A 19,129-nucleotide genomic window follows, 5' to 3' on the forward strand; every position below is an offset into this window, starting at 1 on the left:
ACCACAAATTGTTTATCCATCCTAACGTTGATGAGCATTTTGATTATTAACAGTATTTTGCTATTATGAATAAAACTGCTATGGCATCCTTGCAAATCTTCCAGCACACATATGTTTTCAGTTCTTTTGGGTAAATACCTAAGATTGGAATTGTTGGGTCATATTGTAGGTACTAACTTTATAGGAACCTGTCAATCAGTTCCCCAAAACATTCATACCATTTTCTGTTTCTACCAGCAGTGAATGAGAGTTCTGTTTGTTTCACATTCTTGACAACATTTGGTGTTGTCGGTCTTTTTCATTCTAGCCATTCTGGTGAATTTATGTAGTGGTATTGTATTTTACTGTGACTAACGATTGTGAGCACTTTTCATGTGCTTATTGACCACTTGTATGTCTTCTTTTGTGTTGTGTACATCGTTTTATTGTGGATTTGGAGGAATTCTTTATATATTCTGGATATAAGTCCTTTGGCAAATACATGCTCTGTGGACATCGTCTTCTAGTCTGTGGCTTGTCTAGTCATTTTCCTAGTGTTGACAATTGATGAGCAAAAGTTGTAAATATTTATGAAGTCTAATTTATCAAATTTTTCTTTTATGATTACTACTTTTTAAATCCTAAGAAATCTTTACCCCTTGTAATGAGAACATTTTGTGTTTTCTTCTGCCATCTAGAATTCATTTTTTTGTATGATGTGAGATAGGGATTGAGATATTCTTTTTATGATATCATATTCTTTCCCATCAAATTACTTTTGTGTGTTTCTAAAAAAATCAGTTCTAGGTTGTGTTTACAATAGATTATTCCTAAGTCTTAAGCCATGGTCGGTTTTTATATCACAGGAAGTCTAATAACTTAATTTTATGCTTTTAGATTCTATATCTAACATCTTTCTTATAAGGGAGAATAGACAGGAATGTAAACTGATCGGTACTTATCCACTGTCACTGCTCAGATGTACCTTACAATACAATCACGATTTGTCCAGAACCTTAGAAGTCATCTAATCCAACCTCTAACTCCTAGTCTTAGCTTCTTCTCTAACCATTCTCCCCAGACCTATCTGCTGCCCACTGTGTTTCCCTGCTTCTGCATCTCAGTCAGAACTAAATAGCACTTGGCATCTTCCCCTGACAGCTTACCTGATAGTAGGCTCATGGTATTTTTTCAGGTGTTTGAAATACCTGAAAATGTAGGTTTGCCTTTCTTTAAGAAAAGTCAGTAGTATTTACATTTCAGGTGGCATTTGGGCAAGTGTGTTTCAATAGCAAACTTTCCTGTTAGATTTAAAATATGATTGGGTAGATAAACAACTTTCAGGATTGTCTCTTCTGTTAAAACCAGGCACATCTGTGTTTATATGAACAGTGTCTGTGAGAAATTTTCATTTCATGGTAGTTGTTAAGACTGTTTTATAACAACTAACAAAGGTTCACCACCATTTTATTGTGAGCCATGAAGTCACGACTTCCTTCTGGCCTGGTGTTCTTTATCCGAACAATGGTAAATGTAACAGCATTCTATTTGTAGAAAGGGCAAAATAAATCTGATATGTTTGTCCTTGTTAGGAAAAGCCTTCAGAGCTTGGGAAATGGCATTTAACTATTGTAATAATCTCTTTTTACTCTTCTTTCAGGAAGAAAACAAAAAATTATTTATTTGGCAAGTACTGCAAAGAACAAAAGCTTTAATCCTTACTTTCTCTCATTTGTAAAAGCCCTGCTTCTCAGTTTTGATGTAGAACTTGGGAGTAGATGGGTAAAAATAGAACATTTATTTGACAGATTACGTGATTTCCTTTTTTTTAAAATTGTAGAGTGAGTTTGAGTGCCAAAGAGTTAAAGTATTCTGTAAGTTTGAGATGGCTGTGAACATGGAATATTTAGTGGTGTTTTGAGTTTAGAGCACTTGGCTTTGTGAGGAATCAGGAAGAGATTAAGAAAAAAGAACAGTGAAAGTGTGACCTTTTAGTGCTGATTTTAATTTGTGTATATATAATTTCTTCCTTTCATCTGAACTTTGGTTGTTACTTTTAAAGCCGCCTTATTCATTCATTCACTCTTGTGCATTCAAGGACTTGCTACTCACATGAACTTTTCAAAATAGAGAATTTGGTCAGAGGAACATTTGTGCAGGTTTATATGTATTTTTCCTTTGTGGAGATGGACACTGTATCAGATTCGAAAAGAAAACGTTGTCCCTTAACATAATATTATGGAGGAATAGTGTAAAATCACATTGTAGAATTTATCATCTTTATTCCTGTGGTGTGTGTCTATTGATCTTAATTAGGTGATTTCTGTTCAGAAGGCAGATGTAGTGATTCATTTGTACACCTTTCATATACCTCCTGAAGTCACTGATCAAGATGAAATCTCAATAAAGCTGCATGTGACAGATGTGGATTTCCTTGGTCTGCTTTAATGGAAGCATTCTTTAGTACTGTCAGGTTGAATTGTTATTTTTAATTGTGTCTCATCAAGTATCTTTTTAATATCTTTTTAAAGGCTTTTTTTTTGTCAAATTCTTTGAACCTCATTTTATAATCTTCCTTTGGATTACTTTTTTTCCCTTTATGTCTTAATTGAAGTGATTTGAAATTAAGTAAATAAGAGAAATGTATTTCTCTTTAGTAAGTGTCTTGAAATAAAATGGTCTTTTATTTTTAAATATTATTGAGTATTCATGAATAAAAAGACCAGGATTTGAGGAATAAGTTGCCAGTTGCTTTGTAAGTGTTAAGAAAAATCTGTGTTCCATAGAAAAATGATATTTCAAGCCCCTAAATGGTAAGCTTTCAGAGTGGGAGAGAAGTAATCACAGAATTATGGTGTTACAAAAATGCCTTCTTTCTGTGTTATCATTCTGTGGTGTGTTTCATATAATTTCCAGCTAATTGCTACAATCCTGAGGCCTACTCTTTAAGTCTCCCAAACAGCTTTTTAACAGTTTAAAAACATGTATTTACGTTTTATGATTACATTTTAACAGTTTAAAAATGTATTATACAATTCCTTGCTCTTTGAAACAAAGTATGATAAACCTAATTGATGTTTTCTTGATATTTCAGTATCATAATTTTTGTACGATTACTATTATATAGTGACACCTTCAAGATCATTTGGAGAATGTTAGTATGTATATTTTTAAAAAGTTTAGAGAAAATTCATTTGAATAGTAGTGTATTTTTAAAAATAACATTATTTTTAGAGCTGTTTTAAATTCACAGCAAAATTAGGCAGAAGGTACAGAGGTTTCTCTTTTACCCTTGTCCCCACACGTGCTCACTATCATATTATCACGCCGGAGTGGTACATTTGTTATCATTGATGAACCTACACTGACACATCATTATTGCCTAGAGTCCACAGTTTACTTTAACGTTCACTCTTGGTGTTGTATATTATCTGGGTTTGGACAAATTTATAATGACATGTATTTACCATTATAGTGTCCTACAGAGTAGTTTCACTTTCTAAGCGTCCTCTATGCTTCACCTAATCCCTCCCTCTCTCCAGCCCCTGACAACCACTAGTCTTTTTCCTGTCTCCATAGTTCTGCCTTTTCCAGATGCCATATAGTTGGAATCATACAGTATGTAGCCTTTTCAGATTGGCTTCTTTCACTTAGTAATATGCAGTTAAGTTTCCTCCATGATTTTTAATTGCTTGATAGCTCATTTCTTTTAGTGCTGAGTAATATTCCATTGTCTGGAGATAACACAGATTATTTATCCATTCACCTACTGAAGGACCTCTTCATTGCTTCCAAGTTTTGGCAATTATGACTAAAGCTGCTATAAACAACCTTGTGTAGGTTTTGTATAAACATAAGTTTTCAACTCCTTTGTGTAAATACCAAGGAGCTCTGTTGCTGGATCATGTGGTATGAGTGTGTTTAGTTTTGTAAGAAGCCCCCAAATTGTCTTCCAAAATGCTATACCATTTTGCATTCCCACTACCGATGAATGAGAATTCTTGTTGCTCAACATTCTCACCAACATTTGGTATTGTTAGTGTTCTGGATTTATACCATTCTAATAGGTGTGTAGTGTTACCTCGTTTTAATTTGAATTTCCTGATGACATATGATATGGAGCATCTTTTCATATGCTTATTTGTCATCTGCGTATCTTCTTTGGTGAGGTGCCTATTAAGGTCTTTGGCCCATTTTAATCAATTTGTTTGTTTTCTTATTGTTGAATTTTAAGAGTTCTTTGTCTATTTTGGATAACAGTTTCTTATGAGATGTGTTTTGCAAATATATTCTTCCAGCCTGTGGCTTATCTTTTTATTCTCTCGATGGTGTCTTTTGCAGAGTGGAAGTTTTAATGAAGTCCAACTCATCAATTATTTCTTTCATGTATTGTGCTTATGGTATTATATCTAAAACATCATTGCCAAACCCAGGGTCATCTAGATTTTCTCCTATGTTATCTTCTAGGAACTTTGTAATTTTGTGTTTTACGTTCAGGTGTCTTATCCATTTTGGTTATTTTTGAACGGTGAATGGTGTAAGTTCTGTGTCTAGATTCATTTTTTTACATGTGGATGTTCAGTTGTTTTAGCACCATTTGTTAAAAAGACTTATCTTTGCTCCCTTGTATTGCCTTTGCTTCTTTGTCAGAGATCAGCTGACTATATATATTTATGTGGGTCTATTTCTGGGCTCTCTATTCTGTCCATTGATCTATTTGTCTGTTCCTTAGCCAATACCATACTATGTTGAGTGCTGTAGCTTTACAGTAAGTCTTGAAGTAGTGTATTTTTTAACAGATTTTTTTCCATTCAACTGTATTTTTGCTTACTTTTTGTTATTACTGCTGGCAGCACTTTCTCATCTTTTGATTTGCTTCTTCTGACCTGGTAGCCAAACTTACCGGAATTATATCTAAATTAAGAGAACTAGATTTCAAGAGGACTTCTTGAGGAATCAGATGAATGCATGTTCTGAGTTCCATTGCTCAGAAATGTATTTTTTCTTTCTGAGTTCTTGATATTGCTAGATTAGGTATCTGGATTATTGGGTTGTTGCTGCGAATTGTCTTGCATGATAGTGCTTTTTTTCTTTTGGGTTTGTGTTCTCACTTCTAAAAAACTCAAATTATGTCATTATGAAAAATGTAAATGAGCTCAGTGAATCTTGTGGAAAAGTTGTGTTTTTTTTCTTTTGTGAGGTGCCAAGGAAATGTACCTTTTAATGTTTTAGAAGGAAATATAAAGTGAAACTTCTATTTGCTTATAGTAATTTTTGTTTATATTGTTTTGGTTACATATAAATAATGATTTAAACCTTCTTCAGTGAGAATTTTTGTTGTTCAACTCTCTTGTCATGCCTGTTTTTATTTAGTTAACTGACATGTTTCTTGGCCTCATTTTTTTTTTTTTTGCAGGGAAATGCAGTAGTAAATTTATTTTTGCTAGTATGCACATGTATATTAGAAAGTTTCCTACTTTTAAGTGAGGCTTTTGATTTTTTGGGGGGCAGAGGTAAATTTCAGCTCATTTAAAACAGAATATTTTTCTGTTGTTGAAAATTGATTAGAAATTCAGTTGAAATGGGAACAGTGCTAGGTAAATGAGGAATAAAATCAGTTTTAAAAAGAGAAAAATAATGTTGAGATGCAAGAGTAGAATTTTTAAATAGAAAAGGATTGCAGAGGTTTGTAATAAACATTTGATTGATTGGTTCTTCCTTGTTTTATGAAATGAAAAGAAGTCCAGATATGTGGTCTGAAATCCTGTATAATTTTGAGCTAGTCACAACCATTCTGAGCCTTAGTTTCTTTATTGGGTTATTACTGACACTTTGAGTATAGCTACAGTGGTTTTTTTTTTTTTTTTTGATCCTCAGCCCCAGTCAAGCCTTCAGATGACTGGAGCGCCATCTTTTTAAAAAAAATGTTGTTATTATTATTATTTTTTTTTTACAATGGTGTGTTAGTTTCTGCTTTATAACAAAATGAATCAGCTATACATATACATATATCCTCATATGCCCTCCCTCTTGCATCTCACTCCCACCGTCCCTATCCCACCCCTCAAGGTGGTCACAGAGCACCGACCTGATCTCCCTGTGCTATGCGGCTGCTTCCCATTAGCTATCAGTTTTACATTTGATAGTGTATACATGTCCATGCCACTCTCTCACTTTGTCCCAGCTTGCCCTTCCCCCTCCCTGTGTCCTCAAGTCCATTCTCTAGTAGGTCTGTGTCTTTATTCCCATCCTGCCCCTGGGTTCTTCATGACCATTTTTTTTCCTTTTTTTTTTTAGATTCCATATATATGTGTAAGCATATGGAATTTGTTTTTCTCTTTCAACTTACTTCACTCTGTATGACAGAGTCTAGGTCCATCCACCTCACTACAAATAACTCAATTTCATTTCCTTTTATGGCTGAGTAATAGTCCATTGTATACATGTGCCACATCTTCTTCATCCATTCATCTGTCGATGGACACTTAGGTTGCTTCCATGTCCTGGCTACTGTAAATAGAGCTGCAATGAACATTGTGGTACATGACTGTTTTTGAATTATGGTTTTCTCAGGGTGTATGCCCAGTAGTGGGATTGCTGGGTCATATGGTAGTTCTATTTTTAAGGAACCTCCATACTGTTCTTTGTAGTGGCTGTATCAATTTACATTCCCACCAACAGTGCAAGAACGTTCCCTTTTGTCCACACCCTCTCCAGCATTTATTGTTTGTAGATTTTTTGATGATGGCCATTCTGACTGGTGTGAGGTGATATCTCACTGCAGTTTTGATTTGCATTTCTCTAATGATTAATGATGTTGAGCATCCTTTCATGTGTTTGTTGGCAATCTGTATATCTTCTTCGGAGAAATGTCTATTTATGTCTTCTGCCCATTTTTGGATTGGGTTGTTTGTTTTTTTGATATTGAGCTGCATGAGCTGCTTGTAAATTTTGGAGATGAATCCTTTGTCAGTTGCTTCATTTGCAAATATTTTCTCCCGTTCTGAGGGTTGTCTTTTCATCTTCTTTATGGTTTCCTTTGCTGTGAAAAGCTTTTAAGTTTCATTAGGTCCCATTTGTTTATTTTTGTTTTTATTTCCATTTCTCTAGGAGGTGGGTCAAAAAGGATCTTGCTGTGATAAGTGTTCTGCCTATATTTTCCTCTAAGAGTTTGATAGTGTCTGGCCTTACATTTAGGTCTTTAATCCATTTTGAGTTTATTTTTGTGTACGGTGTTAGGGAGTGTTCTAATTTCATTCTTTTACATGTACCTGTCCAGTTTTCCCAGCACCACTTATTGAAGAGGCTGTGTTTTCTTCATTGTATATTCTTGCCTCCTTTATCAAAAGTAAGGTGACCATATGTGCGTGGGTTTATCTCTGGGCTTTCTGTCCTGTTCCATTGATCTATATTTCTGTTTTTGTGCCAGTACCATACTGTCTTGATTACTGTAGCTTTGTAGTATAGTCTGAAGTCAGGGAATAGATAACAGTTTTAAAAGATCATCTGTATGAAGCACTGACACATACTAGGATATTAATATGTTGGTTGTATATTTTATGTGATACATATATTCCTGAGGAGCAAAATTTTAATTGACTCTTTACATAACTTTAAAATTTACTGGAAAACCTATTTAAAATAATCTTTAATGGTACCTGTTGTAAAGAAAATTGTCACTTTTTAATGTTTCAGTTGCTTAAAGCAAGGGTTCCTATAATAAGGATTTTTGCCTTTGAGAAAAACATCCATTTTCAAACAGGCCTTTGTAGTTAAGTGCTTTAAAAATGTGAACATGGTTTAATAAGAGCCATATTACCTTTGGGAGAATGTTTTTCATCTAACACAATTGTTAAAAACCAGAAGGATGTATTCTTTAGTTACAGTGTTTCAAAGAGAAAGCCTTCCTCATGACTTCTATTTCTTGGCAAATTTTACTTCCAAATTTGTCAGTTGATGATAGAACACAAAGAAAGGAATTACGAGGGTAAGGAGCATTAGCAGACTGAGTTTCAGTAGTACATTTATTTTACTAGCTCATAGTTGTGGCTTGAAATTTTACATACTGTGTAGATTATGAGACTACTACTGTTCTCTGAGACAACCATGTAGGCAAGATCACCTTACGATCATGGCTTATTGTCACTGTGGTAACTAAAGTCCCCCCTTGGATTGAATTCAAAGAATTGCCTTTATGGTGAATTCTTTTCCTTAATAAAGAATCCTACTCTAGGGCTCAGTACACTTGTCCCTTGGTATCCATGAATTGGTTCCAGGACCCCCTGAGGATACCAAAATCTGGGGGTGCTCAAACCCTTAATATAAAATTGCATAGTATTTGCATGTAACCTACACACATTCTCCCATATACTTTAAATCATCTCTCGCTTATTTATAATAACTAATACAATGTAAACGCTTTGTAAATAGCTGCCAGCCCATGGCAATTTCAAGTTTTGCTTTTTGGAACTTTCTGGAATTATTTTTTCATGGATATTTTCAGTCTGTGGTTGGTTGAATCCACAGATGCAGAACCCATAGATATGGTGGGCTCACTATATTTATATATCACTTAGCATTTAGCTTTAAAACCATATGCTATAATATACAGGTCTTGCTTGTGTATTGATTAATCTGTCCCCACATGTTTCATGTTTTTTGATGCTGTTGTAAATTTTATTGCTGTTCAAATTCATTTTCCAATTGTTCATTGCTAGTGTAGAAATACAATTAAATTTTTTTTTTTTTTGGCGGTACGCAGGCCTCTCACTGTTGTGGCCTCTCCCGTTGCGAAGCACAGGCTCCGGACGCACAGGCCCAGCAGCCATGGCTCACGGGCCAAGACACTCTCGCGGCATGTGGGATCTTCCCGGACCGGGGCACGAACCCGCGTCCCCTGCGTTGGCAGGCAGATTCTTAACCACTGCGCCACCAGGGAAGCCCCTACAATTAATTTTTATATGTTGACCTTGTATCCTATATTCTTGCGAAAACTCATTTACTAGTTCTAATAGATTTTTTTTTTTTAGGATTTTTTTACATAAAAAGTCATGTTGTCTGCAAAGAAGGATAGGTTCATTTCTTCATTTACAATCTGAATATCTTTTAATTATTTTTTTCTTGCTTTTTTTGTACTGACAAGAACTTCCAGTACAACATTGAATAGAAAATGTGAGAGTGAACACCCTTGCTTTGTTCCTGATCTTAGGGGGTGCCTTTCCTCATGTAAGAATTATATCGGTTGTAGGTTTTTCATAGAAGGCCTTTGTCAGAATGAAGAAGTTTCCTTCTTTTCCTCATTTGATGAGAGTTTTTATGATAAATGCATGTTAGATTTTCTCAAGTACTTCTATATTTTTTGAGATGATCTTATGATTTATATCTTTTCTTCTTTAATTATGGAGAATTACATCGATTGCTTTTTGAAAGTTAAACCAACCTTAAAGTCATAGGGTGAACCCCACTTAGTCTGGTGTACTATCTTTTTAAGGATTTTGCATCTGTGTGGTGAGAGATATTTCCTGTAGTTTTCTTTGCTTATAATGCCTTTGTCTGGCTTTGGTAACGGTGTAATGAATTAACTTGGGAAGGGTTTCCTTCTCTTCTATTTCCTGAAAGAGTTTGTATAGAAATAGTATTGTTCCTTAAATGTTTAATAGAATTCACCAGTGATGGCATCTGGGCTTAGGGTTATATTTTGGGAAGATCAGAAATTAGAAATTAAATTTTGTTTAATTGGTATAGAGCTATTCACATTTCTTCTTGAGGCAATTTTGGTAATTTGTAGCTTTCAAGATATTTGTCCATTTCATCTAAGTTGTTGAATGTATTGGCATAATGTTAGTTTGTAATATTGCTTTATCATCCTTTTAATGTCTGTAGGCTCTGTCCTGATGTCCCCTTGTTGCCCCGATATTAGTAATTTGTGTTTTCTTTCCTGTATCCTAATGAGGGGATTAATTTTATTGAACTTTTCAAATAACCAGCATTTGATTTCAAAATTTTTTCTACTGGTTATCCATTTTCTCATTGTTGGTTTTCTGATTTGTCATTATTTTCTCCTTCTACTTATTTTGGATGGTCTTAGCATCAACATAGATAAGTGAATCATAATACAGTCTTGAAATAGACCCATACATAGAAGCTCAATTGATTTTTGAGGATGGTGCAGAAGTTATTCAAGATAGCCTTGTCAAGAAACTGTGTGAGAAAACTAGGCATCAATATGGAAAAAAAGGAATCTAAACCCTTACCCCACAACAAAAGCAAACAAACAAAAAATACTTCAAATGATTCATAGATGTAAGTGTTAGAACCAAAGCTATAGGATTTCTTGAAGGAAAAATAGGAGAAAATATTTGTGACCTTCTGTTCTTTGAAAGATACTGTTAAGAAAATGAAAAAAGCAAGCTACAGTGTGAGAGAAAGTATTTGCAAAACTTATATCTGAAAATGACTTATATCCAAAATATACAAACAGCTCTTACAGATTTATTATAAGACAAATAGTACAATTTTTAAAAAATGAGTAAAATGTTTGGAAATGTGACAAAAAGATATATGAATGACCAGTAACACACGTGAAACAACATTCAAAAAAGGTCACCAGTGAAATTCAAATTCAATGACAGTGAGCCAACACTTCATGGCCATTAGCATGGCTAAATTTGAAAGAGTGACAATACTAAGTGTTTCACAGGCTCTAGAGCAACTGGAAGTCTCATGTATTGCTGGTGGAAATATAAAATGGCACAACCCCTTTGGAAAACAATATAGAAGTTTCTTTTCTTTCTTTTTTTAAAAAAATAAATTTATTTATTTATTTTTGGCTGCATTGGGTCTTTGTTGCTGTGCATGGGTTTTCTCTAGTTGTGGTGAGCGGGAGCTCCTCTTCATTTTGGTGCGTGGGCTTCTTATTGCTTGGCTTCTCTTGTCGCGGAGCACGGACTCTAGGTGCATGGGCTTCAGTAGTTGTGGCATGTGGGCTCAGTAGTTGTGGCTCGTGGGCTCTAGAGTGCAGGCTCAGTAGTTGTGGTGCAGGGGCTTAGCTGCTGCTCCACAGCATGTGGGATCTTTCCAGACCAGGGCTCAAACCTGTGTCCCCTGCATTGGCAGGCAGATTCCTAACCACTGTCCCACTAGGGAAGTCCCTAGAAGTTTCTTATAAAGTTAAACCTACACTTTCCATATGACGCAGTAATCCCACACCTGGATATTTACCCAGAGAAATGAAAACATATGTCCACACAAAGACTTGTACAAGAAGTTCCTGACAGCCTTATTCACATTAACTCAAAACTGGAAGTTACTCAAAGGTCCATCAATAAGCGAACGGATAAATAATTGTGGCAGTTAAAAGTAATGAGGTACTAATGCATACAACAACAGGAATGAAGCAAAAGAATCCAGACACTAGGGTCCGTACTGTATGATCCTATTCATGTGAAACTCTGTAAAAAATCAAATTTACTATAGAGTGACAGAAGACAGGTGAGTGGTTGAGACCAGGGGAGGGGGAGAATAACAGGCAAGGGGTAAAAGGGAATCTTTTGGAGTGTTGGAAATAATTCTTGATTGTGGCAGTACTTAGTTCTGTGTATTGTCAAAATTTATCAAACTGTACCCTTTAATAAGTGTATTTTATTATATGTAAAATTATACTAAAGTAAAAGAAGTTTCTTGTTTAGTGATTATCAAATCTGGTTGTACTTCAGAATCATCTGCTAAGCTTTTTAAAGTGTACATTCTTCTACCCTATGTCATACCCAAAGAATCAATGTTCAGCATTAGGCCTGCTCATTTGAGGTTCTTAAGAGTTTCAGAGGTGATTCTGATTCTCAGTGGGACTTCAAAAATATTTTTTTTTTTTCCATGACTTTTCATTCTTAAGACTCCTAGGATCTAGTAAAGTAAAATTTTAGCTATAAAAGGCATTACTGATTTTTTTCATGAATTCACATCCTGCTTTCATTAATGGCTTTTAGAAGAACTTTATATTACTTATTTTGGAAGTTTGCTATTTTTAATAGCATATGCTTACATTGTTAAAATATGAAAAATAAGAAAAATTCCCATTATATCACATTTTTGAGTATATGAAATGAGCTATTGAAATGTCCTGTTTAGTCCTCCAGTCTCATACCCCTAATTACTAATGATTTGATGCATATTTTCTAGATATTTCCCTATGCTTATAGAAAAAAGATATATTCTAATCTAGTTTTATATGTTTTTAAGTAGTCATTTATATATTTAAGTAGTATGCGTTGAGTGCCTGCTCTGTGGCAGCCGTTACACTAGGCCCTGAGGCTGTTGAGCCAAAGCTCTCCTGTGATGTTGTCAGATGGGAGGATAGATGTTGATTAAATAAAAACACAAACATATATATTAAAACTGTAGCAGGTGTTACAGAAGACAATTATAGAATATTGTAAGATTACATAGTAAAAATTAAAACCTTTTTTGACCCTTTTACCCTAGTTTGGTTCCACCCTTTGAAAAGTGTGCTTTTTCTAAAGTATTTAGTACTGCTTGGGTAGTATGAGTATTCATTTGCATGAAACAACTTGCACATGAACATCCCCATATTAAAGTATTATTTTCTCCTCTCAGTGTTAGTCAGCATTCTTGTATTATTTTAAAATACAAAGAAGACTTAAATATTTAACTTAAGTGACAAAAAATTGAAAAAAGATTCACTCAGCAAATATTTGTAAGTACCTCCCTGAGTCTTGGTCTGTGATTATCATTCAGTTATATGCTATACAACATTCTGTTACTAGAACAACAGTAGCAACTTGAAAGTGGCAATTTGTTCTGGCAGCATATTTTTGGTGCTGTCAGAGGAGTTATTACTGTTGGAGTGTGTCAAACACAGTGCTTTTAAAAATATGTTACACAATATACTAATTGTATTTAATATTAATAGAGAGTATGTGGGGTGGAATTTTTGTGCTCATACAAGTTTAGGAAATGGAGAGCTAAAGTTAAACATTTTTAGCTCTAGGTATTTTCAAAACTTTTAATATGTTACATTCTGAATCTTTTAAGATGGAGCTGTAGTACACAGTGACTCTCTTTCTGATCATGGAACCCTTTCCTCCTTGCCTTATAGTTCTATGAATAGATATTTAAGGAAAGAAATAAATCTCCAGTAATATCTAAAAAAATCATAGTGGCATGTTTTAAAGATGCATGATAATTTTAATGTAAAACTTTATTGTTTAAACATGATTTTTCTCTCTCGTAAGCACCAGATCTGTATTTTATATTTATATGCTGAGCTTTGGGGAATTAATTTACATATAAGGAAAGAATCATTTCTCCATTCTTGCATCCTAAACTGGGAAAGGAAAATGAAATTTATGTTTCTCTGATATTTCAGAACAAAGTAGAAGAGATGACTTAGAAGCTTTAGGTCATATGTTCATGTATTTTCTGAGAGGCAGTCTTCCTTGGCAAGGTTTAAAGGTAATTGTTTTTGTGTTTCCTTATTGAATTTCATAAATTGTTAATATATTAAGATACTGTCTTCCACGTATTTAATTTTAAAATTATATCTCAAGATTCTTTTTCTTTCTGTTTTAGGCGGACACATTAAAAGAGAGGTATCAGAAAATTGGAGATACAAAACGAGCCACACCAATAGAAGTGTTATGTGAAAATTTTCCAGGTAATGAATAATGCTGCTTGATACATGTGCTTATTATACACAGAAAACTAGAACTGTTCATTTTCATTGCTTAAGTTGATAAGTACTTTTTTCATGCTTAAAAAATATGATTCAAAAGATGTCAGCAGGACTTCCCTGGTGGCACAGTGGTTGGGAGTCCGCCTGCCAATGCAGGGGACATGGGTTTGATCCCTGGTCCAGGAAGATCCCACATGCCGTGGAGCAGCTAGGCCCATGCACCACAACTACTGAGCCTGAGCTCTGGAGCCTGTGAGCCACAACTCCTGAGCCTATGTGCCACAACTGCTGAAGCCCATGCGCCTAGAGCCCATGCTTCACAGCGAGAGAGGCCGCTGCAATGAGAAGCCCGTGCACCACAACGAGTGGCCGCTGCTCGCCACAGCTAGAGAGGGCCTGCGTGAAGCAACAAAGACCCAACGCAGCCAAAAATAAATAAATAAATTAATTAATTAAAAAAAGGATAAAAGAAGATGTCAGCATTTGATACACAGACCACAGGGCAATGTGTATATTCACTTTTGTAAAACAGTATTAATGGAAGAAAATTCATCTTTTAATACTGTTGACCAGTACCAGCTAAAGTAATATTTTCTTCTCTTCAGTAGCATACTTTTAATAAGTTGAAATATTTGCTTAGAAATACTAACTAAAGTTTTGGTATCCAATATTAGTCATTTGAGTCTCAATGTCAAGCTCAAAGGAGGTATGTGATGTATGATTTAGTCTAGTTTTCCAAGTACAGTAAAATCTTACTAACCTTATTACTACTTTTAGGCTAATTTTGTATTGGAGAGCTTTATGAAGATAGATTTGCTCTCATGTAGATTTTTGGCAACTCACGTGAAATCAACAAAAATTTACTTAAGATTCCTAAATCAATTAAGGGATAAGAATAATGTGTTCCTAATGTGTTAAAATACCTGTTGTGATTTATGCAATAACATTAAATGAGAACCAAACTTGAAGATAGAAGATGGAACTTATATCTCACTTCAGTATTTACAGGTTCTCCTGTACAGTGCTGGCATTATTATTGTAATAGTATCAGCAGCATAATCTCAGGTAGCCCTTTTCCACGTTTGCTTTTATTATTCATTGACAGTAAACTTTAATTGTGTATTTTGCTTTCTTGCTATAACATATAGAACTGGAAGATTAAAAGAAAAAATAGATTGATAGTACTAACAGTTTAGGTGTAGGCAGATTGGCTATACCTTATTAAGAAGCTTATACAAATTTCTGCAGGAAAAATGGGGGTGTCAAAGTAAATTAGCCAGGTGATTAGCTAGAAAGTGGAATAGTGGGAGAGTCACCATGTGACTGGGTCACTGGATGCTACTTTCATGCCTGTTAGGCTATGGGTGATCCTTTTCTTATCAGCTGCCATGAACAAATTGGATCAAAAAAGCAGCTAGGTGTAACCTACCATCTCTTATAATAGTGCTTTTATGTGCTCTGATGGTTAAACACTGTTCTACTAATTGCTGACCATTTTGCTTATTGATTTTTATGGCTTTTTCTTTCTTTTACTTCTGGAAAATACAACCTTTAAAAAAATACATATCTCTAATATATTTGGGAATTATAATAGCATGCAAAGGTTTATGTATTATGAAATAATTATTACATTTATGACCAGAAATTAAGAGAAGAATTAAACTGTTTTAGCTTTATGTTGCTAGGTCAGTTGATTAGAATACCATTTAACCAAGGTTAAGAATTTGAATCTTCTATTGGTCATTTAGCGTCACTGATTCTAAAGGAAATCCAGCAAGGTAGCAAATGCTTTCATGTATAAATCAATTCCTATCAGTATTTAAAATAATTTATAAAAATATGAGCTTAGTATGGTGTTTTGTGATTAAATAATTATGCATTATTAAGTTTCTATTTCAACCTTGGATACTGTCCAAGGTTTCTATTAAAAATAATGTAAAATAAAAATTTTAGCCTTTCCTAATGAATTGAAACAAAAATAATGTTTGTTAAATCTCTGATTTATCTTTTGTCCCTATTTCCTTTCTTACCTTCTTTCCCCCTTTTAATTTCATTGTTATTAAGTTCATAATATTTTAAATTTTAGTAGAATTTTGTTACTTTTTTATGTTTTTATAATACCCTGTGCTTTTAGATATTTATAATTTTATTATTAATGAGTATTAGAAAAGTTTAATGAGAGACAATTTTTATTTCCGTTCTAGAAGAAATGGCAACATATCTTCGTTATGTAAGAAGGCTAGATTTTTTTGAAAAACCAGACTATGACTACCTAAGAAAACTTTTTACTGACTTGTTTGATCGAAAAGGGTATATGTTTGATTATGAATATGACTGGATTGGTAAGCAGTTGGTGAGTATTCTAGGCTATATAATAAAAATAAAAGATTATTTGTAGTACTTAACCTTCTTTTTCATAGTACAGATCCTTTATTTAAAAAGAGTTGAGAACAAATAATTTTTTATTTTGAAGTGTAATTGATTTACAATATTATATTAGTTTTAGGTGTACAACAGTGATTCAATATTTTTATAGATTATACTCCATTTAAAGTTATTACAGGGCTTCCCTGGTGGCACAGTGGTTGAGAGTCCGCCTGCTAATGCAGGGGACACGGGTTCGTGCCCTGGTCTGGGAAGATCCCACATGCCGCGGAGCGGCTGGGCCCGTGAGCCACGGCCACTGAGCCTGCGCTCCGCAACAGGAGAGGCCACAACAGTGAGAGGCCCGTGAACAGCAAAAAAAATAAAAAATAAAAAATAAAGTTATTACAAAATAATAGCTATATTTTTCTGCACTGTACAGTATATCCTTATTGTTGATTTATTTCATACATAGTAGTTTGTCTCTTAATCCCATACTCCTGTTTTGCTCCTCCCCCCTTCTTTGTCCTCACCGGTAACCACTAGTTTGTTCTCCATATGTGTAAGTCTGTTCCTATTTTGTTATATACATTTGGTTGTTTTATTTTTTAGATTCTACATATCAGTGATAACAGAGTATTTGTCTTTCTCTGTCTGAGTTATTTCACTAAGCATAGTACTCTAGGTCCATCCACATTGTTGCAGATAGCAGAATTTCATTCTTTTTTTTTTATGGCTGAGTAATATTCATATATATATGTGTGTGTGTGTGTGTGTGTGTGTATCCATATCTATATGTGTATCATCTCCATCTCTTCTTTATCCATTTGTCCGTTGGGCACTTAGTTTGCTTCCATATCTTCAATATTTTGGCTATTGTGAATAATGGTTATGAACATTGGGGTGCATTAGTGTTTTCGTTTTCTTTGGATATATACCCAGCAGTGGAATTGCTGGATCATATGGTAGTTCTGCTTTTAGTTTTCTGAGGAATCTCCATACTGTTTACCATAGTGGCTGCACCAATTTAAATTCCCACCAGTAATGCACAAGGGTTCCATTTTTTCCATATCCTCACCAACACTTACTATGTCTTGTCTTTTTTATAATGGCCATTCTGGCAAGTGTGAGGTGATATCTCATTATGGTTTTGATTTGCATTTCTCTGATGATTCGCAGTGTTGAGCATTTTTTAATGTACATGTTAGCCATCTGTATGTTTTCTTTGGAAAAATATTTATCCAGGTTGTCTGCCCATTTTTTAAAGGGTCCTTTGTTTTTTTTGGTATTGTATGAGCTGTTTATAAATTTTGGGTATTAACCTCTTGTAGGTTATATCATTTGCAAATATTTTTTCCCATTCAGTAGGTTGTCTTTTCATTTTGTTGATGGTTTTCTTTGCTGTGCAAAAGCTTTTAAGTTTAATTAGGTCCCATTTGTTTATTTTTGCTTTTGTTTCTCTGCCTTAAGAGACAGATCTAAAAAATATTGCTACAATTTATGACAAAGAGTGTTCTGCTTATGTTCTCTTCTAGGAGTTTTATGGTTTCATAGATAAAGGTCTTTAATCCATTTTGAGTTTATTTTTGTATATGGTGTTGGGAAATGTTCTAATCTCATTCATTTACATGTAGCTGTCCAGTTTTCCCATCACCACTTATAAAGAGACTGTCTTTTCTTCATTGTATATTCTTGCCTCCTCTTTCATAGATTAATTGACTACAAGTGTGTGGGTTTATTTCTGGGCTGTCTGTTCTACTCCATTGACGTATGTGTCTGTTGTTGTGCCAGTACCATGCTGATTTGATTACTGTAGCTTTGTAGTATAGTCTGAAATCAGGGAGTGTGATACTTCCAGCTTTGTTCTTTTTTTCTCAAGATTGCCTTGGCATTTCAGGGTCTTTTGTGGTTCCCATATACATTTTAGGATTGAGAATAAATAGTTTTTTAAAGGGTTCATTTTATTTCTTTTTTATGGATGTTTCAGGTAGCATAATATAAAAATTATTCTTTGAATTTTGTAAAAACCTTACATTTGGAGTCACTTTTTAGAGTGATGAGTTATTTTGAATGTTTTACTTCTGATTTAGTTCTTAATGTCAAATATACTTTTTAAAAATATAATATTCTAGTGATAACTTTTAAAAGATCAGCTAGTTTTTTTCCTTTAGTCATCTTTCAAAGCATTTGTAATTTTAAAATATGTGTTAATTATTCTAGCAGTTTTAGGTTATCTTGGAATAGACTGATACTTATATATTGGAGCATGTTTAGGTTTTTAAAACCGTACCAAGTTTTCATAATTAAAAAAAAAATTGTCTTGATCATAACTGTGGGATGGGTGTCATTACTTAAATGAAGTTATCATTAAATTCTTTCTTTGAAGTGGTGACTTCCAGAAAATCAAATATGTATTCTCACTAGTCTTTTATTTTTAAATAAGTAAGAATGCCTTACAAAATTTTCTATAATTATGGCTCACTGTTAGCAAATTTTTTTCCAGATTTGGCACTGCTGAACTCTCAGATTCAAGTATTTTTGAACAACTGACTTACTTAAGCGTTTAATCTGTATTTTTCTTAACTCCAAAGTGATTTGAATATATATGGTATCTAAAATGCAAATCTGAATATACTTTGATTAAAGTATTTATATGAAGTTTTGAATTATATTTGAAAATTTAAATTTTATATAAGCCTCTTCTGAGCTAAAATATTGACAGTAAGCAATTTTATTAGCTTATTTAAAAAATTATTCCCTTAATTTTCTTAAAATAATTTTTTCCGTTTATATATTGGCTTTGGAAATGAGAAACATAAACAAATACACTTTCATTTTTTGATATGAAAAAGTAACCTAAAAGTAATGACAGTATTAGAAGGTCTTTTGTTGATATAAAAATAAATAGTTGATAAAGTATTTAAATATTTTGAAAATACTTTAAAAAGTAGCTATAATCTCTTTGTTGTATTTAACAACATATTTTAGGAAAGATATCTTTTCTTAAGGCCTTACTTTATTTAACAGTGTCTTTTTTTTCCCCTGATTATGTTAAGTAGCTAAATAATTTTAAATAAGAGTTCTGAAATTGAATGC

At 33.7% G+C, this 19,129-nt stretch overlaps 1 protein-coding gene across 4 annotated transcripts in view; it reads left to right on the plus strand.

Annotated features, from left to right (window-relative positions):
- Positions 1–19,129, plus strand: part of CSNK1G3 (casein kinase 1 gamma 3) — a 129,114-nt gene that overhangs the window by 82,144 nt on the left and 27,841 nt on the right. For 2 of the 4 annotated variants that reach the window (XM_082652114.1, XM_082652116.1), the window contains exons 7-9: positions 13,364–13,449; positions 13,567–13,651; positions 15,874–16,022. In XM_082652114.1, coding sequence (XP_082508240.1) covers positions 13,364–13,449; positions 13,567–13,651; positions 15,874–16,022 — 320 coding nt within the window. The remainder of the gene's footprint in view (positions 1–13,363; positions 13,450–13,566; positions 13,652–15,873; positions 16,023–19,129) is intronic. The other 2 variants (XM_082652115.1, XM_082652117.1) reach the window with 1 other exon arrangement.

Source organism: Grampus griseus (genome assembly GCF_964374135.1).
Source record: "Grampus griseus genome assembly, chromosome: 3".
In the NCBI taxonomy this organism is placed as follows: domain Eukaryota; kingdom Metazoa; phylum Chordata; class Mammalia; order Artiodactyla; family Delphinidae; genus Grampus; species Grampus griseus.